Here is a 25138-nt window from a genome sequence, read left to right as displayed (position 1 = left end):
CAAGATAAAACAGACAGTATAAAACAAATCTATTTTAATTCATTCTAACTTCATTGTGCTCTGACATGTTTTTCTTTTTTTTTTGTAATCTCTGGAACTCTGAGCTTTGTCAGAAAATTTAATTTCCACTTATAAAAACTGTGAATGCAACATCTGTGAGTTTCAAGAGGAAGCGCAGCAAACACGACCGCACCTGAAGGCACCATCTGAGATGGAGACCGAGCCCCGCGGGCTGCCAGCATCAGAGAAGAAAAACACTCATCCTCCTCCCTGACTGAAACCTGAATTATATGATCCTCACATAAACTGTCGCTGCCACAGGAGCTAAACTGCTAACAGAGTGTGTGTTAGCAGTTTGAGCTAAAACACACAGTTAACTGCCACTCTGCTGTATTCACTGTGCTGCATTGTGTTACAGTTTTGTTGTCCTGTTGTTTAAAGTGTGACAGCTGTCCAGTGTTTATCAGCAAGTCCATGCAGCCTCCCTAACAGCTCACCACAGCATGACTGACCCACTAAAACACACACACACATATACACATATACACAACCTTAACAAAATGACAACCGCCCCATTTTCCACTTTGATAATGAAGGCTGGGTGGGTTTTATGTGTGTGTGTGCGTGTATGTGCAGAGGGGCTCTACACTGTGAACAAGTGTGTCAGCCCTGGTTTAGAGTGCTGTGTTACACACACACACACACAAACACACAGCTTTTCTTTCTTCTGTCGCCAAAAATGTTAACTTCCTTAAGCTTGCCTTTCTGCTGCAAAGCTTGTGCTTAGAACATATGAGAATAAGCTTGAGCACACACACACATATGCAAACACACACACACACACACACACACACACACACACACACAGACACAGAAAAAAAAAATCTAACCATTGAAAATCACCAGTGTTCCAAACAGTAACAGGAGTGAAGGTCTGAGCGACAGCAGCCACACGGCAGAGCAACCAAATACTCCTGATCACAGAAGAACCATGGAGAACAGACAGCACAAAGAAATAAGAGCTGACGTGATAATGTACTAAAGACAGTGTTTTACAACAATACAGGACATAAATACTGCAGCTGGGGTTTTGTTATATTCTATGAAATTGAAGCTGAGTGACTGAAACTCAAACCAAAGCCCTGAATAAATCATATACGGCTAAAGTCACATTATTGCTTCCTCAAATAATCTTATTATTGTTACGAGTTAAAAGTAAAATTTTATCTCATCCATTTTCATGCCTGTCACTTAATTCTGAAGTCTCTTTGAATATTGTTCTCTTACTGTCCAGACGCCATCACCCAGATGAACAGGAGTGAATGGTGCAGCTCAGATGTGCTAACTAACAAGCTGGCATTATCTAAAGACAAAGTCAGTCAGATGGATCTGTAATCAAACGATCAATTAACAATCAGAGATGTATAGAAATTAGCCAAGTCTCCCAAAAACAGCCAATCTGCACATCAGTCACTGCCACCAAGGTCTCTAGGCCTCCAACATGGCTGCCAGAGGGCTTGTTCTGTGCAGATAAAAGGCATCTGTACCCCGACGGTCAGCGTGGATCTACGGCCAGCCAACCAGATACATGAACCATCGTCCACTGCTGATGCTCCTGTCTGTCCCTGTCTGCCAGCTGACCTTGATGTTCACAGGTTTGGTTTGGTCAGGCCGGCAGGGACTCAGTCAAACACCGGGAATCAAACCTGCAACTTAGAGGCACAGAGCCTCTTTTCCTGTGGACAGGTCAGGGTGGAAATTTCCAGCTATCCAAAGAATGCCGACCCATTCTGCTCTGCTACGGTCCATCTTCCTTTTTTGGGACACACACACAGATGACTCACTGTTTGACTATGTGTGTGTACATTTGTGTGTGTGTGTGTGTGTGTGTGTGTGTGTGTGTGTGTGTGTGTGTGTGTGTGTGTGTGTGTGTGCGTGCACATCATTTTGGCAGCTGAGACCTTGCACATTAAGGTCAAGGATTTATGAAGACAGAGACAGAATAACTGACCAGAGTCTCTGTCTCTTACACAACCTGCATATCATCAATGAAATACAGCAGACTGCATGTTTCTTCTCACTGTTTTGGACAAATTCCAGTTGAATTCAGACATATCATCACCAGTGTTCTGGGTTATTAAAGCTTTTAAAGACCAAATATAAATACATTTATCAGATTTTTGGAAAGCGTGAGCAGAAAGATCTCAGGCAACACAAGTAGGAGCAATGCTTTGTGTTAAAAATAAAGCAAGTTGCCACACACCGAAAATAAAAACTTTCTCTTCTGAGTCTGCAGCTGAAAATTTTCACCAGTCCTGACAAAAAGAAAAATAAAATCTGACAGATTAAATTCAAATTTAATGACTTCTAATTCTGGCCTTAATAAAATTAATGTTATTACATTTCAAGGCCCTGCAGACACGCCGCTATTGAAGACACATCCGTAATACAGAATACAGTGCATCTGCAAAAGCAGTATAAAACATCACATCCTCAAGATGTTGAGGCTCATCTTTCATCACACCGGCTGCATGCTGTCTGACTCCCGGTTCATTCCTGTCTCCTTTAGGTGAACATAAAACGCCGCAAAACAAATGTGATAAAATAAAACAAACCTGATGTTGCATGTGTCCCCCCCCCCCCCCCCCCCCTTTCCCTTTTTCCTCTGATAACCAGTAACATCACGCATCATTTAAATCTCACAGCCACGTTTTGACACCACAGAGAGTGAGGCTGCATTAACCTCCGACCTAAAACTGCACATTCGAAACATACATAAACAGGAAGTAAACAGTAAACGGGAACCTTCATTTTATACCAGAGCATAATAACACACACACAGACTTGCAGCAAATGAACCAGAACGCACCAAACTACATTTAAAAAAACACACATATTGCCAGTAGTAAACATATTCCTACACCTCTATGGAAGATTAAACAGGAAAACATCTCATTATCAGCAACACATCAGCTCCTCATCAGCAGCCGCTCTGACATTTAGATATCAAACATGTGGCGGCTATGACATCACTAATGACCTGCTAATTACCCTTTCCCTTACATTAGTAATGAAGAGCAGAAATACACAAGAAGTCATGGAGGATGGATGAAAAGTCCTGCCATGATTGAATTCTGAAACACACTGTAATCTGCGTTACTAATGCACACAAAGAATGTACGGCAAGCAGGAAGAAATAAAATACTCTGAACAATAAAAAAGCATCACACAGCTCTGTTAGGAGGACGACCACAACCTAAAGGTGATCAGTGCACACATCACTACAGGTGCATGTCTTATGTTTGTTTACCTGATTCCTGTTCAAGAGTACAAAAAAAAAATACATAGTTTGTTGTGTGATGACGGTTTGTGTGTGTGTGTATGTGTATATCAGCTGGAGTTTGTGTATCAGCAGCATCAGTGTCAGATAATCTGATGCAGGATTAAGTTTAAGCCTGAACGGTGTGTCACACACACACACACACACACAGAGAAAAGTAAGATCAGAGGAAAACTGAATGACCTCTCTGACAGAGCAGCACTTAAGCACACACACAGACACACACACATTTTTATGTGTTACTGTTGCATACGAGGGAAAATTCTGGAAAACGCACAAAAATACTCAGAAACATAAAACCTTTCTATCCTTTCTAACGTTAATGACTTTTTCCATCCTTACATACAGGTTAAAACCTATTTAATATAACACACTCTACATACACAAACAGAGATAACACACATTAAAAACCGAAACACATACACACGACTTTTTTAAAGAATGACTTAATTTTGACCTGTTTGACCTCAAAACTGAAAGAAACTGACTTAAATAAACTACAATCACACGTCAGAGACACACTAAGCATTTATCAACATTTTTGAAAACACACGTATTTACAAATTCACACACACATAGAAATGGTTAACATAAAGTTTAAGCTTGTGCGCAACAACAGGGGCGCACAAAGACATTTATACACAAACATTCAATAAAATCTGCCTTTTTTATTTTCTTTTTTAGTTGCTCGAACAGAAAAACTCAAGCAGATGGAAATAGGGGCCTGCACAAACACACACTCATACACACACAAACAGACACACACGCGTGCACAATGAGTCTATTTATAAAGTTATAATTACATAACACGCTGTGCTCTAATTCCAGCCTACTGAGCACACAGGATGTCCACACACACTGGATTCACAATGACAACACATACAGACACACACACACACACACACACACACACAATTACTACTAAAACTCGCCTTTACCTTGTATTTAGTCGTTATCTTCAGAACAAAGTGCACAAAGTTCTTGTATGTGAATAAAGGCAGTGCAGAGAAAAAAAGGCCACTAACACACACACACGCATCTTCTTTCTATTAAACGCCAGCATCAATACACAAAACATTTGCATATTTACTGCTGCAGGCGTGAAAAGCATCTCTCTGTAGTTTTAGTCGTTTTAATATTTTCACCAGAAGACATTTTTAAATGTTTCTGTGAGTTGAGGCAGGTTCATTAAAGTATGACGACGCAACACTGCAAATATTTTAGGATTCCTGTCATTTGAATCCGACTTCTTTATGATATAAAAATATTGAAATTGATTCTTTAGTAGTAGATCTAAACATCCTCCTCAAATTGTTTTTGTTTATTTATCCCTTATGTGTTGTGAATTGATTGAGGATGAAACAAGATTTCATTTCAAAGGCACTGAATTTATAAACATTTTAAAAATCAAATGAGAGAATGGATCATTTTGTTTAATTTATTAGGACTGTTTGGCTCTGACCTTTGACCTCCTCTCGACTGGTTTATGCTGCAGCATCTGCTGTCCGGCAGTTAAAGACTAAAACGTAAGATTAAAAGAAAAAACTTTTGAATATAAATATAAATGTATTTAAATATGCAAGTCTTTTCAATTACTGAAAATCCATATGAATAAACATAGGAACGTCTTCATTTTACATTCATTTAAAAAGAGAATAAGAAACATAATTTTATGTCCATCTATAATTGGAGCGCATTCGCAAAAACCCTAAATCTAATATAAAAATCATTAATTCTTCTGGCATCTGGGATGTTGTTTGTCTCAGAAAAGCAGCACACGCAAAATAAATTGCAGACAAACAGAATTGTCAGTTTAAAGTGTTTAAAGTGTGTGTTTCCTGTAGCTGCACACTGAAAAGCGGACTGCAGGATTTTGGCAGGCTGCTTCGGGACTCTCCTAATTAAAACTTACTGAATATTCAAATGCTGCGTTAGCATAACAATAGCCGGCTGGCCGGGCCGGCTTTAAATGAGGCCTTTTGTTTTAGCCGAGCTTTCTGCTGCCTCATTAAGCCGCTGGAGCTTAAGTTAGCGAGCCGACAGCAGCTAACCGAAGCTCAGGCCTCGGCCCTCGCGCTCCTCCTCTCACCCACCTCCACCCTCCCCCACTCTCTCCCCAAACCGAAGCCCTGATTCAGCCTCTTTAACTGCATGGTCTTGCGAGGCTGAGGCTCGCTGCTACTGCTGCAGCAGATCCGTCCGAGTGTTCGTCTCTCTTCTCTCAAACCTCGACCACTTTGCCCCAGTTTCCACTTGCTCCGCTCCTCTGCCTCCACAACACACTGACTGGCCTGAATCTGCCTACGCACAACCACGGGTTCACCAAAACACCTCAAACCCAGATGGCAAAAGCCACCAAACAGTTATAAAAACAGGACATGAGAAGACAAACAACATTACTTTATTACAGCAATTCTTGTATTTGTGTGTTCTCGCTTTCTGCCAGAGGACGACGGGTGTAAACAAGCTGTGACACAGACAGAAAGAGTGAGACAGGGGGTGAAAGTGGAGATAGAAAGGAGCTTGGCACCGGATCAAGACCGTCGGCACAATGTGCCATCCAGCAGCCAGCCACCAAACAAAGCGGCGGTGCCACGCCGAGCCCCGTAGCATCGCCGAACTAAAGAACTCCGGCTCCGAGCAAGGCTGCCGAGATACAAAGAAGGCCCTGAGCTACGGCAAGAGAGTGGGTTCAAAAAGCAATAAGGCTCCAGAGCCAGTGGCTGACAGCGCGGGGCTGAAGTGTTCGGTGGTCGGACGGAGGCCGGAGACCCGACAGACGTCGAGCAGACAGAGGACGACTGTTGGTGAGGGTCTGCGGCGGTTTTCAGACAACAGAGGCTCTGTTTAAAACCATCTGAACACACACTACCGTTAGTTTACGTTTTTAAAAGACTTAAAAACTACAAAAATGAAGGTTAGAGAAACATCAAGACATTCAAAACATCAGTGCATTTTCTGTCTTTTTAAACATTTGTTGAAAAAAATAAAATGTCAATTTAGAGGATATTTAAAACACGTTAAATTAAAGATTAAGAAGATTCAGAAAAAACAAGTACTAAATTAAATCAGATTCATTTATCATGTACAAATCAAGGTCATGGATTGGTAAAAACTACAAAAACACAAATAACATTTTTTGGAAAAATTGAATCATATGTTTTCTCTTCAAAATAAAACAAACTGTTGTTTTAATAAATGTTAAGAATGTGGGGACAAATATTCAAATATTCACAGCTATTGTTTTGTTTCTGATTGATTAATCATAGGGAGCTTTAGACTGCAAGTTCAGGCGTAGTATTATTATAAATTTAAAAATATGTAACTGTATTATTGCTATTACAATAAGAAATCTTTAAAAAAGAAAGTGGCCACAGGATTCTCTTTTTGATGGATATTCCTGCTGCCCTGTCGTCATTTTTACTGCGTGCTCGCTGTGATTTCCTCTTTATTTTCTCCTTCTTTTGCCTTCAGCTCATCCAAAGGAACAACTAAGAGTCAAAGGTGAGACAAAGACAGACACACAGGGGACAGACAGTTCACTGACAGGTGGAATTGTAGGAAATCCCAGCCTTCCATCTTCATTTGCACCTGCGGCATGCAGACATTCCTGCTTTTACGCGGGAGACCCAGTAAAATTCATTTACCCTTGCTTCGCTTTACACCCTGTTTCTCATTTCAAGCCTTCACTCCCACCCCCCTCCCCCCTCCCCATCCCTCTAAAGCACTTCACCCTGTTAGTGGTATTTTACAGGTGAGGGTTACTGGAAGACGGACAGACAGACAGAAAGGTTCACAAGAGGTCAGACAGCTTCATATGTGCTGGATGACTTTCTCAGATGTGTTTTTCTTTTTTCTTTCCAGACAGTGTTTTGTGATTTAAAAAACAAACAAAAAAAAAAAAAACCTTTTAAAGCTCGATAGTACATTTTTGAACTGCCCAGTAAGAATTAAATGTACTATAACTTTACATAGATATAGAGGAGCATACATAGATAGGCAGACCTACAGTGGCTTCACCTTTTCACTGTGAGAATTTGCTGCATTTATATTATTTTAAAGGAATAAAAAGAGACTGAAAAATAAGATAATAATGACAGAATATCACTGATATTAATCTCAACTCACTACATGTAATTAAGGACTGATATTTCACAGCATTGCCTTAAACAGGTTTTTGTGGTCATGAGTACAATTAATTAGAATAATAAGAAATCACAAACACAATTCAAAGCCATATTATGACAGAGAAATCAACAGTTTCAGCCTTTATGAGAGAAATTAAAAATATGAAAAGCCACAAGTCCCTGAATGAAACACAAAACCAAACAAATCCCGAAACCACGTGTGCCTTTCCGTCTGAGGGCAACAGAAACACTAATTCAATTCCAAAATAGGGCTCTTATTTTGCTGCTTTTGCGTCCATTTAAAAAAATTAAAAAGAAAAAAATAATAATAAGCGACAGAGAGATAAAACTGCGTGGCGGATTATTTTAAGCTCAATCTTGAAGCGTCTGATGCGCGAGGAACCGGGAGACAGACACAGACAAAAATGTTATATTTGGGACTATTATTATTATTATTATCATTATTATTATTGTTATTATTTTCTAATATCTGGGGTGTGGGTGTAACGGAGACGCACACATTGTAAACACACATTCATCACATTTCAGAGTCTGTCCAGTGTATTTATCCAAGCGCCACGGCACACCACAGCAACTACTGTCACTTTCCCCCCGCTCACGCACACGCGCACACGCGCACACACACACACACACACACACACACACACACACACACACACACACACACACACACACACTTTTATTCCCCCTCGATAAACAACAGCCATCTTTTCCAAAAATAAACCCCGACACACGGACAGAAAGAGCTCACACTCCGTTCGCGCTTTGACGCGCGGCGGCGAACCGACGCGCTGTTAAGTTGGTGCGTAAAAAGCTACACTCTTCACCTTCACACCTCCTCGCTCTCCATCTCTCCCTCTCTCTCTCACTCTCCTCTTTTCTTTCCTCTCTCTCTACCTCTAGCCCTCTCTCTCCTTGTTTCTCCGCCTGACTCCCAAATCGTCGCGGAGGAAGGAGAAGAAAAGGTAGGAGGGATGGAAGAGTCTGCCTTACCGCTTTGCCGTTGTAGTAGTACATGAGTGAGCTGCCTGTCATCCCAGGGATGGTGTACGCACAATACATCGTTCCTCTCCTCCGCAGAAAGACGGAAATCTCTATTTCTCCCTTTTTTCTCTCCGCGCGTGTGTGTCTCTCTCTCTCTTTTTTGGGTTTTTACGCTCCCCCCGCCCCTTCTCTTTTCTTCCTCTCCACCTTTCGTCTCTCGGTTCTTCTGTTTTTAACTTTTCTGGATTTGTTGTGATCTCAAACTCTCGCCGCTCCGTTCGCGTGCTCCTGCCTGCGCGTTTTTTTCCCCCTCCGACAATTCCTTCAGTTGCATTTTCCCATATGGCCGAGCCGAGGCACGCGGAATATGCAAAGTAGGCAGAGAGAGAGAGAGAGTGAAGTGCCCCTCCCCTTCTCTCTCACTCTCTCTCTCTCTCTCTCTCTCTCTCACACACACACACCAGCGCGCGCACGGAAAATGTACGGAAAGAGAGAGGCTGGAACGTAGCTCACGAGCATGTGAACACACATACACACGCACACAGACGCTCGCGGACACGCGCGCGGTCGCCGACACTCTTTCAACTTTCCACAGTAAATCTGGAAGCCATCCCTCCCTCCCTGCCACCCTCTCTCTCCCCCTCGCGCGGAGCTGCAGTTCGCCGCCTGCCTTTGAACTGAGCCGAATATTCACTTTTTCCACCGCTGTCAGACCGCGCGCTTCTTTCAACACACTCTCCTTCTCTTTACTCCTCTTCTCCCTTTTCTCGTCCTCCTTTTCCTCCCATCCTTTCCTCTCAGCTCCTCTTCTGTTTCCTCTCCTCTCCTCTTCCCTTGTTTCCTCTCCCCTTATTTACTCCTCTCCTCCCTTGTTTACTCCTCTCATCTTCTTCCGCCCTTGTTTCATCTTCTCCATTCCCTCCTTTCTATTTACTATCCACCCTTCTTCACTTGTTTCTATCCCCTCGTTTCCTTCTTCCTCCCTTGTTTCCTCCTCTTTTCACTTGTTTCCTCCTTTCCTATTTACTCTCCTCTTTCTTCCCTTGTCTCCTCCCCTCTCATTTCCTCCTCTCCTGGCTTATTTTCTGCTCTTGTCTTCTCCTCCCTTTCTGTTTCCTCCTCTCCTCTCCTCACTGGCCGAAATTTTGGCCTTCAGCAATGCCTGGTCAGAGGCTGATAGATTTTACTTCACATTTATTCTGAAGTTTATTTTAGGAGCAGCTGGTAACAGAAAAGTCGTTTTCATAATTTACAGGTGAAAATATGTTTCTCTATTAAAACTGGACAAAATTTAATTTAATAAATGTTTTTTTTTTAGATTATAACCTGCATTTCACTGACTATAGTTCAACATTTGAACAGTTCCGCAGGATTTCTTTATCATATTTCTTAAGACAGTTACTTAAAAAGTCACATTCTTTACATACATTACAGAGGCATTGTGTGAATTTACAAGATGACTCTGCAGTAATGGTGGCTTTATTATTTTTATTTTTTTGGACTAGAGGTCTTATTTTTTTTAGATTTAAATCTTATAAAAATGTGTATTTTATAAACACGTTAGGTAAGGAATATTACACACGTTCATTTTGTTGTTCAAAAAGGTAATCTGTGACCATTTTCTTTTATCATACACAAACAAAGGTTCTATTGTCCAATGCCAAAGAACCTGACATGTTAGAGCTGCAGCATTAAAATGTCAAAATATAGTTATGTTCCTCTCTTCATACCAATTTCCTTTCCTTTTTCTCTTTTATAATTATTGCAGCTTTATTCTTTCTTTTCTTATTTTAGTCTCCCTCTTCCTGTCCTCTCTTCTTCTTTGGGAAGTCTGTGATGTACCCTACGCTACTACAACTGATCATCAGTTTTTAACTCAGACACCAAATGTCCTAACTAACCAGAGCTGCTTTCACACATGCACTGCCACCCTGACCTTTTCAAGACATTATCCAAAAGAGTTGTACATGTGAACGCAAATGTCCAAATCTGTTGAACGGACTTAAATCTGCCAGCTCCCAAGTAGAAAGTCTGTGTAATGTCCGATTGAGCCGATGTCTGAATAGAGCAGGTGACTGTCCGGAGAATTCATAGCAGGCGGGTGGGTGCATTGATGGTGTTTCTATCCTGCTCCCTGCACAATCGACCCAGGCACCACCCCTCACCTAAACCAAATAAAGTATTTTCAGTAGGTGAGACAGCATCTCACATGGACTCACATGGATTCTCCTGTTGTGTGCTGCATGTGTGAAAGGACAGCTCTGGACAATGTCCTCACCTGATTCTCCAGTTATTGTCTGTGGTTCAGATGTGAAAACGGCTGATTTCTGAGTAATCACAAACAGAAAAACAGTGCAGCTGTAAATTCATCATCGGTCATGATGAATTTGAATACAAATATTAAAATCAATTTAAAGAGACGATGTTCAAACTAACCAATAGGGGACGCTATAAATACCTCTAATTTATTTATCTGAATAAACCAATGTCTGAATTTTTTCTGGCACACAATGTCACTTAAATCACACACAACTGGCTGCCATTGTTTGATGTGGCCTGTCATCTAAATATATTTGCGTTAAAACAATACTTTGTGTGAGGAGCTGTTCAACTGTTTATTTGCAACATGAACATTTCATTCAGACTGGTCAGATGGTGTGGTGAAAATTAAAAGTAAACTTTAAAATACCACAGACCCTCCATCGTAAGTCTGATTGACATGGAGGTTTGTGTACAGACCCAGAAATACTGACTCCCCACATTCACTACAACACCGAGCAGGTCTGTCATGAGGATTTGTGATATTACTAGTTGCTCAAAATCAGGTCGTTTCAATAAGCTTTAACATTTTTGGATCTGTCTACAACAAGGGTGGTACAAAGATTTAAAGAGATACTTCTCCTCCAAGAAAGTTTGGTCAAACTTGATGACTTGTTTACCAGCAATCTACAATCTGAAATTTACCAAAACAGATCACGTTCCTGTTTCATCTCTAAACTAATATATCTGGGATCATTGCTGACATCTTGACGTGCAGGTTCTCTGGTTAGAAGTGTACACCTGCAATTTAGTATCACACCTCCACAAAGCCAGGGGACTCACAAGAGACAGATTAAAAAAACAAGAGGCCCGAGACTGACTGACGTTTAGTTTCTATGAGAATTTGATTTCCATCCTACATTTCCCATAATGCAACTCTTAACCCCCCTCTGCCCACATCTTTCAAATTCTATTTGAAAGACTCAAGTTTTGTATTACAGTCTAATCTCTAAGCCCATGCCGAGATAACCCCCGATGACATCATTATGACATCATCCGTCATTTTCTCCGAACTGACAAAGCCACAGACGACGCTTACACAACTGTCTGCACAGGTTAAGCAGCACGAGCCACAGCAAGCAAACGGAGCTTCATGTGTAAAATCGGTGGAATGCCCCTTTAAAAGCCGAAGGAACAGGGAGAGAAACAGAAAATTAGAGAACGGAGGCGGGGAGGGAATACATGCAGTTACCAGAACAGTCAGACAGGCAGTGGTTCAGTCGTCCAAATTTCATATTAACATTGTCATCATTCATCCTATTCAAACAAATAATAGACTCCAAAACAAGCAAGCAGACCTCCCAAAACTCTCTCTCTCTCTCTCTCTCTCTCTCCCTCTCTCTCTATCTTACTCTCTCTCTCCCTCTGTCTCCCTCTCTCTCTCTCTCTCTTTCTCTCCTCTTTCGGCTTTAATTTGATTAAAAAGCGAGCTGCAGGAAGGGGAGGGAGGGCTGATGCACATCTAATAAGTGGACCATCTGTCTGCAGCGCTGGCTGGCTCCCAGCATTGTACCCAACCAGACTGCATGGGAAATGAAGGGAGAGATGGAGGGAGGGATGGAGAGATGGAGGGAGGAAGTGAGAGAGGAAAGGAGTGCAGGGGGGAAAAAAAAGAAGAAAAAAATAGAACCCCCAAAAAGAGTGACCCGGTTGAGGCAAAGAAGCAGAGACAGCATTTTTAATTTTGTCTGACGCCTGCTTGGTCAACAAACCTGCAGAGGAGATGAAGAAGAATGAAGAGTGGAGGAAAGAGGGAGGAGGAGAGGAAGAAAGAAAGAGTGCTAAAGGGAGAGCATTAGAAGGTGAGGGGAGGGAAGGAAATAGGTGAAGAGATAAGGAAAGAGGCAGGACAGGTATAATGGGGAGGAGAGGAGAGGTGACGACAGAACAAAAGAGGGGATGGGACGAGAGGGAGAAAACGAGGGAGGAAAGGAGAAACCAAGGGAGGAGAGGAGAAAAAGGTGGGGAGGAAACAGGAAAAGAAGGGAAGAGAGGAAACAATGGGTGATGAATGAAGAAAGCGGAGGAGATGAGTGAAAAGGAGATAGAAGAGGAAGAGTGGAAGAAAGGGGAGAGAGAAAGAAAGAAGGAAAAAAGAAGGGAAACGGAGAAAAAAGTGGAAATAATGTGAGAAAGTGAGCAAGGAGAAGGAGAGATTTTTAGCTGAGTGTTCGTTTCTTTTTTTAAAACCTCATTTACACTGACCTTTGACCTTAAGGTACTGCAGTCTATTCCTGGGAAATGCACCCATGAGCTTTACATCTCCTCACTATTTAAGGTGGACCAGAGACATAAATAGGACAACAGCTAAAGCTTTAACAAACCACTACTCTCAAACTGCCTTAATTATTATTTTTTTTAACCCTTTTGACTTATAAATACTAAATACCTGACACACACACAGATCAGATTTTTCCTTCCCCATACCTCTCCTTCTTCCTCCCTCTTCTTCTTTCTTTTTCCTTTCTTCCTTCCTCCCCTTTTCTTCTCTTTCCTCCGTTTTGTCCCCTCATATTCTTCTTTCTTTCTCCATTTCCTCATTCTCCTCTCTCCCCCGTCCTCCTACTCTTCATCCCTTCTTCCTCTTCTACCACTCAAGCTCTTAAGCCCCATGTTCCTGTCCCTTAATACCCTCCTTTCTATCTCTATTTCCTCCATCCCATCACTTGCTTCCCCTTCCTTCCTTCTTTCCTTCCTTCCTCCTCTTGTCTCCTGCTTCCCTCCCTCTCACACTCCTTACCTCCCTTCATCCTCCCCTTTCTATAAAATTCTATGCCCCCTCCAGTTTTCCTCCTCTTCCTCCTTTTCTAATCCCTTTTCCTTTGTCATCCCACCAGTTAATTCTTGAATTGAAATGTGAGAATTATAATCTCACATTTCATCCTGATTTCACACTGACAGGATTTTACTTCACTTTACGACGCCCAGTTGTCAATCTCTCTTTCTGTACATCTCTCTTCATGTCTCTGCAGTTGTCTGAGTTCACTTTTTTCCTCCTGTTTTCTCAGCATCTTTCTTTTTCTTGTCTTTTTTCCTTCTAGCTTGTTTTTTCTGTCCTTTTTCTTCTTTCTATTGATCCACTCTTTCCTCCCTTTTAGCCCTCTTTCCTTCCTTTTCCCCCTTTCCTTTATTTCTTCTTTATTTCTAATTTCCTTCTCCCCCCCATTATTCCTTTAATATTTTTCCTCTTTCATTTATTGTTTCTTTTTTTTTCAGTAACTCTTTTAATGTTTCTCTCTCTCATATGGAGCAATGCCTAGGAAACTCTCTCTCTCTCTCTCTCTCTCTCTCACACACACACACACACACACACACACACACACACACACACAAACACACATATATGCACACACGCACAGTTGCACTTTGTTCTCTTCATACAGCCACTTCCTATCATGAGCCTTTGACTGGAGTCTTTTTATGTTGCAGATCTGAATTTACAAACAATAAATTTATTGACAGGATTGAAGAGCTGGCAGCAGGCAGCTACACACAATCACAAACAGTAATACACAAGCACTCACACAATCACACACACACACACACACACACACACAGAAACATAAAGGTACACGTTTTAATTTGAAACAGAGGAGCAAGCAAGTGCTGAAAGGCAGATTGATTCCAGAGTGAATGAGCTGTTTCTCAAAGTTATGAGGTTTTTCCATAGTCCAAAAACATTATAGTAATCAATCTGCTAAGAAATCAGAAATCATTTTCATCAGTTGTAATCCAGGTGATTGTTGTCTTTATCCACACTCACTGTCATTGGTTTTGGATATTGTCTTTTGCCTGGTTAATGTGCCTGTTACTGACCACTGCCCACGACCTGACTTCGCTTACTGTTTGTCCTTGCCTGCCTCTGCCTGCCTCTGCCTGCCGAGCCTTGCTAAAGACGAATGCTACAGAGTCCTCCTAAACCTCCTAAACCTGAGCTGTGACAGTCTGTGACTACTAGTAGCCAATGAAATGTGACTTTACAATCTGCAGGTTCACAGAAATATGCAGTATTAGGTGAAAACAGGGGCTCAGGTGTAGCCCACACCTGACTCACTGACATGACCACATTACATCAGTCAAAGCATGACGGGGACCTTCATTCATATATAGGTATTTGTAGTGTGTTGAAAGCCTGTGACCATACAAGCAAAAAAAAACGCCCTAGTCGAGAACAATTAAGGCAGATAATAATAATAATAATAATAATAATAATAATAATAATAATAATATAAGCTAGCTGCTTGTTAAACCACAATGTCTTGTTTTCTAATTCTATTTGTTTTAAATAAGGAAGATGAACCATGTGACTGTTGAGGTTACAGAGCTGTAATTACTTTCCTTGTTGTAAAGTTATGTAATTACTTTATATGAGAGTAATATGTAAAGAATATCACGACAGCTGATAGTATTTTTAAATAAGCTAATGAATCCTGAAAATAACAATATATGACATGCCAAGCTAAAGCATGTAGTGACAGCATACTATGCACAGATAGAGAGATAGAGAAACATGGCTGAAACATAAAGTGAGAAAAGAAAGGAGGTGAGTTCGTCTCTCCCTGGTGCAATCAGGATAAAAAACCTGACATGGCCTCAATTCTGACGTAGGAAATCAGACACTAATTTTCCTCCAAAATAAAAACTGAGAGAGAGACAGAGAGAGAGAGAGAGAGGGAGAAGGAGAGGGGGAGAAAGAGTACCAAAATTGTTTGGAGAGGGTGTGTACGTGTGTCTGTGATGTGAGAGTCTGAAGAAGGTGTGTGTGTGTGTGTGGGTGTGTGTGTATGTGTGTGTAGGTGTGTGAGTGTGTGTGTGTGGGAACGAGCGAACGAGCGCTGCTGCACGCTAATTATGTATGCATGATTTAATCTGCAACTCAATAATATGCAAATATATTCATATGTTAGTTTCTTAATTAAAAATGCAAAGCAGCCCTTATGGTGATTTTTCTGTGATTTTCTTTTCAGCCTAACAAACGGAACATTTTGAGAAATTCAACAAATTGGAGGGAAGCGATACGGTGGGGGGTTAACAGAAAAAAAAAATAAATAAAATAAAATTAAAACGTCCTACTTCAACTTCCTGTAGTTAGAATAAAGGAAGAGTTGGAGGTGGAGGAGGGGGCCTAACTTGTTGAATGTAGGCAAACTTTCTCATACACTATAAAGACTATTGTGCTTTCAAAGGCTTTTGAGAAGTTACTTAGGTTATGAACGTTTGTTATCAGTTTCTGCCTTGAAAATAGAGTTCAGGTCCACGTCCAAGTCATATGACCCATAAACCTGATGAGTCCAACTTGACACTACACAGTGCTGCAAATAATTTACCCCGTGTAATATGGGGTGAATGGGATGTGTTACATTAACGTGACCAGTTATGCTGGTCACTCTCGCACGAGACTTCTCACTCATGCTAAGCTAACATTAGCGAATTACCTGTTTGAATCACCATCCATTGTCTGAGAACTACCTTCACAAGGAAAACTACCTTCACAACACTTGTTCAATAAATTTCGAACATTGTTAATTGTTTCACTTTCACATAATCTTTTGAAGTACAGAGTCCAAGGTCTGTTTCTGCAGAGTTCAAACACACCTCAACATGCCTGTACACCTGTTGTGTGACGAAATAATCTCAGCTCAGTACTCACTAACTTTTTCAAGCTTTCAACCACACTGACCATGTGATGCGGTCAATATGCATTTTTTTTTTTTTTGGTGGAGCAATTTATCAAGTAGACATTATTTTGATAATATGGCCAAGTTTGAAATCTAAACGTGCACTTCTTGCCAGAAAAGATCTTATTTTTGGTGGCACAGGTCTTAGTAGTAGAACTGCTCCACCCTCACCACCGGCTGGGATAAAAATGGGGGAGATAAAACACTGGAAATTTGGACTCTTCTTGGTTAACTTTCACATGTTCAGCTCAGAAAAACTTAAAATCAGCCCAGCTGCCACCTTTTGAAGAATTGGGAGTGTGTTTACCAGATAAACAGAAAAACCTGAGATCAGTTTTTCGGGCCTGACTTGGTGTGAAACCTTCTGTCTTCCTGCTGAGCAGTTCATCCAGCGCAGGGTGCAACCTGCTGCTGAAAGAAAGGCCCGCTCAGTGCTTTGTGTTCAGGTATACTTTACACAGAGCGTGCTCAGAATGAAAACAGTGATTAAAGATGAAGGTAATCCGCACCAACAGCACACATTACAGCCACACGACAGGGTTTGTGTGTCTTATGTGTGTGTGTGTGTTATGAGGCTAATATTCACATTGCTAAGACTCTTTGTTGAAGCCAATGCTCTCATTAGAACAAAGTTAAAAAAAAAACTGTTTTTTTTATTAAACGGATCTTTTTCTGTTTACACCTCTCTTTCTTTCTGCCTTCTGTCTTTAGCTTTATTTCGCAATTTGCTTAATGTCCATTTTTTTTTCTTTGCTTTTCTTATCATAAATATTCCTCTCTTGTCTCTTATCCTCTGTTCCCATAGTGATTTCCGTATAATTTCTCGTTTGGTTTAGCTATAACATGGCAAAAGCAAAAATGCAACAAAATAAAAACAAAAACAAACATTTAAATATATAAGTATGTATTTATACTCAAATAACCAAGTCAGATAGCCCGTGGGTACTGCTGAGAGATTCAGCCTTTCCAAAACCAGCCCTGTCCTTAAAATCAAGTCATCTCTTCTGACATGTTGGATGTATCTTTGAACACATGTCATATAGATGGAAAAAAATTCTATGAAAGATAATTCAACTCCCTAAAAGGAGGGGGAAAATGAAAGCAGGACTGAGACTGACATTTTGGTGCAGCTGAGAAGGACAACTGAGAAATATTTAACACATTATCAACAACTTAAAGCAGTTTTGTCACCACAAGCACTGGCTGATGAGTGTGCATGAGTGTGTCAGTGTGTGTGTGTGAGAGACAACATGTGATATTCATCGTAGCCTTGGAGCAAATCAGAGTGTCGCTCTCTGCTGCCTGTTACTGCAGCCAAATATTTGGGCTCAGGAATGCACGAGAGAACATTCACATCTGCAGCAGGCATTCGTGTGCACGCGCATGTGTGTGAAAGAGAGAGAGGTCTTTGTAGAAGCCAAATGTCCTCACAAGGACAGAAAGGCCGCAGACATCTTCGGGCTGAGGTCATTTCATTGACAAGGAACCTTTGAAACACTGAGGCAGTTGCTAAAGGAAAACTCAAATCCTTTATTGAAGTAAAGGTCAGATAGTGGGCATCAACAACTCACTGGCCAACTTGGCAGGGACGTGTCTCAACCAGTTTGTTAGAGCGGAGTGTGGGGGCTGCTGGTGGTGTATAAATGATTAAAAATCTTTCCTCACTAGCTCTATAAGCTAACAGGGCAAGCAGTAAGCCTTTGGTGCACCATGATAAGCTAACAGAGGGACACCTGGCCTAAGATCAATGGGGTTAGATATCAGCAATCCATAAGAAGCAATCAAGGCAAATCTAATGTACTGTACATGTATGAGGTTAGTATACTCATCCAACAACAGCTAACAGGGCATAAACCTAGCATAACATTAGCGAGGCTGGGGTACCCACATTGCTAACCTTGCAGTCACACCAGGTTAGCGAAAATTATAGCTAGAGTAGCTACATATTTGTAGACAAATACGTACTATTACACATATTAACAAGTGAAACCACTTTAAAAAGGAGTGTCACTCCATCTGCTGAAAATATTCAAATTCATTTAACTAGATTTAACTGCTATTGACGGTGGCTTTGCAGGTTGTCGAGACTTCTCAAGTTCTTTTTGCCCAGCCGGTTTCTGTTATCACTCGTTTTTTTTTTTATCTGTTCGCTTATCTTCTTCTCTCTGTGTTCACATATACAGTTATTCTGTTCACATTTACATATTTTTCTGTTCCTGTTGTTAGACAAAGGAACAAAGTATGAAATAACTGAAACGTGGCCCATGGAGCTACATGTGACCCAGTGGTCACTCCAGGTCGTTTCCAAACTGCTACTCTGCTCTGCTAAAATCCAGATTTTGTCGCTGTCTGACAAAATCACCATACCATAAATTACAGACAATAGCTGCACTGTGTTTTTGGCTATGTTTATATGTAAATATAGAGAGAAAGTTAGCTGAAGTATAATACTTAGATGAATTAAAGTTTCTCTGCTGAGGTTTCTTAACATTTGAATAAAGAAAGTAACACGTTGTTAACCAGCGTGTGCTTGTTTGCATGTATGTGTCTGTATACTGTAGGCCTATGTAGGCTATATTTGTGGATATATGGTGTACATTATTTGAAAGGTCTAGTTTTGTAATAAACAGAAGTTCTCTTTGGGGAAAAGAGGCTCTGCACAAACAGCACATGCACACACATGCATGTACACAAACTGATACACAGCTATACGCACAAACGGATGCCTTGTAATTCAATTAGCAGTTTCCCATCTGACACAAAATGGCGGCCGTGGTGCAGCAGTGTGGGACATTTTGGGGCCGAGAGCCAAGTAAATGGCTTATATGCACACATGCACATACAACACACATTCAGTTATGCGCACAGACTTTTTTTTTAGTGTCATAAACACGTAAAAGTGAAAAAAAAAATTATGTTTGTTTCAAGTTTGTGTTGGGCATTTTATGTCTTTATTTTTGACAGGGACAGTGAAGGCAGACAGGAACTGTGGGGAGAGAGTAGAGGAATGACATGCAGCAAATGGTCCAGCCAGCCGGGAGTTGAACTGGGGACTCAGGGCATTTGTTCACAGCAATTACACCCATGCACCTTTTAACTAAGCGGTCAGGTCGCCCTGAGATAGGCAAAATAGCATGTTTTCAACTTTGTGACAACAGTTTTGGGAAGACCCTTTACTGTTTCAACATGACAATGCCCCTGCGCACAAAGCCAGGTCCATAAAGAAATGGTTTTCCCATTTGGCAGCGTGAACTTGACTGGATTGCACAAAGCCCTGACCTCGACTGGAACGCAGACTGGGAGCCAGGCTGAACTGAAGCTTAATGGGAGCAAATACTTGCAGCCAAAATCAAAATCAACACATTTATCCTGAAACCAGGAAAGTCAAGGCTGTTATGGCAGCAGATTAAGTCCCACGTTTTAAATGACACATCCAACTTTTACATAAGGCTGAAATTTTAGGGTGTGCATATACTTGTGTAACGCACATATGGTGTAATGCACATATCTAAAATCACAAAACAAAGACTGCAACTGTAAAACGAGCTTTGCCTGAAGAATTTTTTTTTCTTTTTTTGATGTTTCATGCATCTCTGGATATTTTCTTTGCAAACCCAAACCTGTTTATATGCATTTAAAGAGAACTCAGCAGAATCCATCATCGAATTCCAACATTATATGGTCTCTTTGCCTTCACAACAGGCAACAGAACATACAGTGGTGGACTGGTGGGGTCTGCGGTTCCTCTGTGGTACCTGGGGCCGCCTGAAGGGGGCAGTATGGCTCACCAAACCGCTTCCCTGGACCCCCCACCACCACCACCACCACCTTCCAGCACCCCCCCATCCCTCCTCCACCCGCGGCCTACCGGGGACTGCCGGCTCTCCTACTGTGCCTTCTGCAAGACCTGGCTTAATTTAATTAACGCTGTCGACTTTAAACAAAACCACATCTGAGCCGAGGAGAGAGAGACACACAGAGAGTGTGAGAGAGAGAGAGAGGGAGGGAGAGAGAAGAAAGCAGGAAATAGCCAGAGATGGGAGCAGATCGCCCCGGTCAGATCGCTGAGAGGATTTAATCGGCTCAGGGTTTGAAAATATTTCACATTCGAGGGGTCTGTTTTGAAACGCAAGACCTTAAAAAAAAAAAGTTTTTAAAAGACATCCAAGGATATAAATGACTAATATCAAAGGAAATCAAGGTCTGGTGCTGGTGTAGGGAGCTGAAGATGAGACTCTTCACACCCTGGATCCTCTAAATTAAAATTAAAATACTAAATGATGAGCTGCAGGTAAAAATGTGATTTCTTTTGGCATTTTGAAAATCTAATCTTTCATCACTGTAGCTTTGGTCTTTGATATAACAAGCTCCTAATAGATACTTTAGCACAATGCTCTCTCTGTGTTTTAGAGATGATGATAAATGATTTTAAAATGATGTTGAAGGAAGGAAGAAAAATCAGCAGTGAATGTAGAATTTTTCAGGCACTTTTACAGCTTAGATCCTTTTGTTTTCAGGATATTTTGTAAATGAAGTAACCCAAACTAATTTGTTAAATATAATAAAATATTGCCATTCAAGGCATTTACTGGGAACTTCAGAGTTTCTTTGACTAATGAAACTAATGAAACAGCTAACATATATGGATTTCCTGTCAGATTTTCCCCAAACTCAGACGTACCATTTTGGAAATGACAAATCACATATAAGTCTGTGATAAAAAAGTGAAATTTCACACAGCAGATACACTACAAATACTCTGTGATGAGCATTATATTTTTTTTTAAACTTTTCTTTCATTAATAAAATGCAGGATTTAAGAAAAGAGAGTTTCACATATTTGACTTTGATGTTCTGAATTATTCCCAATAAAGGCATCATGTATCTTATTTCAAGTTATTTAGTTTAGACTTGGAGAAGTAAATAATAGTAAAAATAATATTTTTGCAAAATACACCATTTATAATAATGGGCATGGAGTGTTAATATCAAAATTTGAAACTTGAAATTGGGGGAAATTGGTTATAAAGTATAATTTATTCTTATGTTTTGGAAACAGGTGAAATTCAGTCCTATCTGTCTGACACAGGATGATCCAGACAATATAACAACATTTTAAAGATCTATCAGCCTTTTAAAAAAAAAAATCACCTTCATTTAATCCAGTTTAACAATAAGCAGATTCCACTCTGTTAAAATATAAAATAAAACTTTTCCTTCAACTGTGTCTAAACTGTGTCATGGAATATTTAATCCCCTGCACATGTAAACTGTCCCTGACTACAGTCAATCACATTCACAAACCAGTTTAATGGCTGGTCCCAGTGTCACCATGAAGAGAGAGACAGAGAGTGTGTGCATCACACCGAGTGAATGAACGTCAAACACACTCATGCTGCAACATGTATATCATTTAATTTCTATGTCCATTAATGGCTTCATTTTCATGGTTTCATTAAGGCCATTTTTGGGAATAATAATCCTAATATATATGTGAGTGTTTTGTTTATTCAGTCAGCATCAGCAAAGCTCTGAGGATGAGACGGAGACTCTATCGGCGCGAACAACAAATTAACTAAAACAATGATATCTAAAAAAAAAAAAAAAAAAAAGAAGAAGTAGCTGTTATACTCCCAGCACCAACAAAGAAAAACAACAGCGAGACGGCACTCTGCAACCTGCTAATGTTAGCAACTGATGCCTAATTTCCTTTTGATTACAAAGACGTCCCACGCTCTCCTCTCAAGTGACGTTTAATTGTTTCTCAAAGTAAATCATCAACTCAGCAAACTAAATTTGACAAATAACAATAACAAACTTGCAGCGCAGGGAGACAAGAGGGAGAGAAAAAAAGAGAAATGAATTAATTAAAAAAAAGAAAAAAAGAAAAGCCCCATCGCCCGCAGTGGATGTGAAACAGAGATGAAAGCAAACAGACAAGACTTTTTGCCTTAAATGAAGTTTGTTCATAAGCTGGAGCATATGGGAGGGCAGCAACACAACAACAAGGAAAACAAGTTGAAACACAATAAAATGACACTTAAAATCTAAACCGATCACAAAATGTGTAAATGATGATGAAAATACATAAGCAGAGGAATCAGCCTGTTCATATTCCTTGTGATAAAAACCTAGAACCACAAAAACATCAATAAAACATCAGTTGAAAGCCAGTAAAATGACACCGACAGACTCTGTAAATCTGGCAGACAAAGAGCGGGAAGACGTAGCAAGTCAAACGTTTTAAGGTTGCTGCTTCTGCCCCTAGTGGCCACAAATTAATTACTGCGGCTTCAACACAGCTCAGGGTTCACTAAATCGACTACACAAAGCACAGAATGTACGGCCGCACAAATGCAACAAGGTAAGAGAGAGACACTACGGCTACCTCACTTCATCATTAGAAAACTGGCGAGCAATTCCAGCTTTATGACGAGGACATTTGGTTTGGTCCTCACTCGTGCAAAGAGCTGTTTGAGGGTTAAGACTTGGTTTTAGGGTTAAAGGAAAGGTTTGGATCTTTTCTATATTAATACAATACTCATGGTCCATATGTGTTGAAAGAGTTATGGATTGCTGGAATCACTCTTCTTGTCCATACAGACCGTTGAGAGATTCCACAGTAGTCAGATTACACTGTGAGGAATGGGGGATAAATTCTTGCACTCTCAAATGTATCCGACGCAAACATGAGCCTTCAGTAGCCTCACACAGCTGAATCAAGTGGGCATCTTCATCCTGGTAGTCGTGTGTAGGTTTATTGTCTGTCCTAAAGCCAACTGCAAGGACGAATCCCTTCACTGCGGTGCAGAGAGAAAGCATTGTCCATGGAAGCACAAAGAGGAAATATCCTTCCAAAAAAAAGTTTAGAAGACACTCATTTCATTAGGTTATCTCATACTGCTGAACCTCGCATGTCGGGAATTATAAATGTGTGTTAAGTGTGTCGTGCACGGTGTTTAGGCAAAGCTAGTTTTCCTCACAAAGAGAACTTTTGTTTTTGGCCTCTGTGTGTTGCCATAGAACTGCGTCCACACACTGACACATGCTCACACAGACACACACAGACACACAGACACACACACACTTACATTACAGGCATTCCTATGTGAAGCTGTGTTTGTACTCAGAGCAGGTGCAGACTGGGCAGAGAGAGAGAGAGAGAGATAGTGTGTGTGTGTGTTGCTTCATGCCTGCACTTACATTCTGTGTAAAAACATGAGAAGCTCTGTCAGCGCTCACAGTACGTATGATAATCGGTAAATCTGCGCTGTCCACCATCATCATTCAAACAACAGCATGAGAAAACAACTTTATATATTTGATCCTTTCTGCTGTGGTTTTTTTTTTTTAGTGTTCAGCAGTTGTTTCCTCCGAACGGATAAAAAAAAAAAAAATCCACATCTCCATATAAACTGCCTCAGTATGGTGGATACACATTGCAGGTCTTGTTGTGTTATTGTGTCAGTTTCACAGCCCAAATCCAATGAAATGTTCGTGTAATGCCACCAACACATTCACTCAAATGAGACAATGATTGTGTGTCTTAATGTCCTGATGACCTTTGACCTTTCCAGATTTTGATTAAAAAACATGCAAACAGCATTGCTATAATGTCGCACATATACTCACACAGCCCAAATATTAAAGACTACTACTACTACTAATAATAATATCACTAACACTAAATAATCATTCTACATGGAAACACACTCTCTGAAACAGATGAGAGACAAAAGAACCATTAATTGAATATTTACAAATCAGAAAAGTGATTAAAGAGTTTAGTCAAAATGCCAAAAGTAAAAAATCTGAAAGATCTGTCACGTAACTTTATAGGTATTTTACGTTCTCATTCAAATAATATAAATTCATTGTAAACATTACAGTTAGCTGCATCAGTCTGATGTTTGTTACCATCAATTTGACAAAATTGATTTTGGATTAATGTTTAGCTGCTGGGCTATATTTACAATACTACTGTTAATCGTTACAGTGGTATTAATGAACAAAGTGTAAATATGTTGGAAAAAATATGTTTTACATTTTTACATACAAAATTGACGACTAACGATGGATAATCTGTCGAATTCATTTGTTCGTAACAGATTACATTTCTCAGAAATACTGAACCAACAGTCCAGTTAGACCAAGATCAGATTTCCAATAAAAGCTTCAGATGGTAAACATTCAGATTATGATCTAATCACTCAGTAAATCAACTTAATATCGCCATCAATCCAGAACTCCATTTGAAGCGTTCCCTATAAACAAAAGGATTTTAATAAGCTTAACTGCTTCCTGCAGAATTAACACAAATAAAATGCTTTCTGTGGACACCAGAAAAAAAAAAATCCCCCACAGTGTTTCTAAAAAATATAAACCTCCATAAAGGCAAAGCAAAAGGAATACTTATGTCAGACGGTTAAAGAGGTTAAGGCTCTTGCATTAAGGAGACAAAAACAATGAGGACTAACAGCTCTGTCGGGTGCTGGAGGCAGCAATGAAAACACGTTTCAGCCTCATCGTCGTCGATGTTGGCAGCAGGTTTGGAGGCCGGACCATTCGGAGAAAAAAAAAAAAAATCAGAGAGGAGAGGGACTGTCCAAACAGACAGCTGAATGCCGAGCTTTAAAAGACAAATCTACAGAAAAATCTTTGTGGAAAAA

The 25138-nt window shown here is 40.4% G+C and overlaps 1 protein-coding gene across 11 annotated transcripts in view; it reads right to left on the bottom strand.

Moving 5' to 3' along the window:
• Positions 1–25138, bottom strand: part of LOC121195069 (transcription factor 4-like) — a 195759-nt gene that overhangs the window by 56356 nt on the left and 114265 nt on the right. For 3 of the 11 annotated variants that reach the window (XM_041058264.1, XM_041058262.1, XM_041058265.1), the window contains exon 1: positions 8482–8780. The exons of the other annotated variants lie outside the window; for them this stretch is intronic. In XM_041058264.1, coding sequence (XP_040914198.1) covers positions 8482–8550 — 69 coding nt within the window. In that variant the 5' untranslated portion in view covers positions 8551–8780. Of the gene's footprint in view, positions 1–8481; positions 8781–25138 lie in introns of those variants that run through there. 11 annotated transcript variants of the gene reach the window in all.

The sequence above is a fragment of the Toxotes jaculatrix genome, chromosome 16, assembly GCF_017976425.1.
Source record: "Toxotes jaculatrix isolate fToxJac2 chromosome 16, fToxJac2.pri, whole genome shotgun sequence".
NCBI lineage: Eukaryota > Metazoa > Chordata > Actinopteri > Toxotidae > Toxotes > Toxotes jaculatrix.
This window is presented reverse-complemented; position numbering and strand designations above follow the sequence as displayed.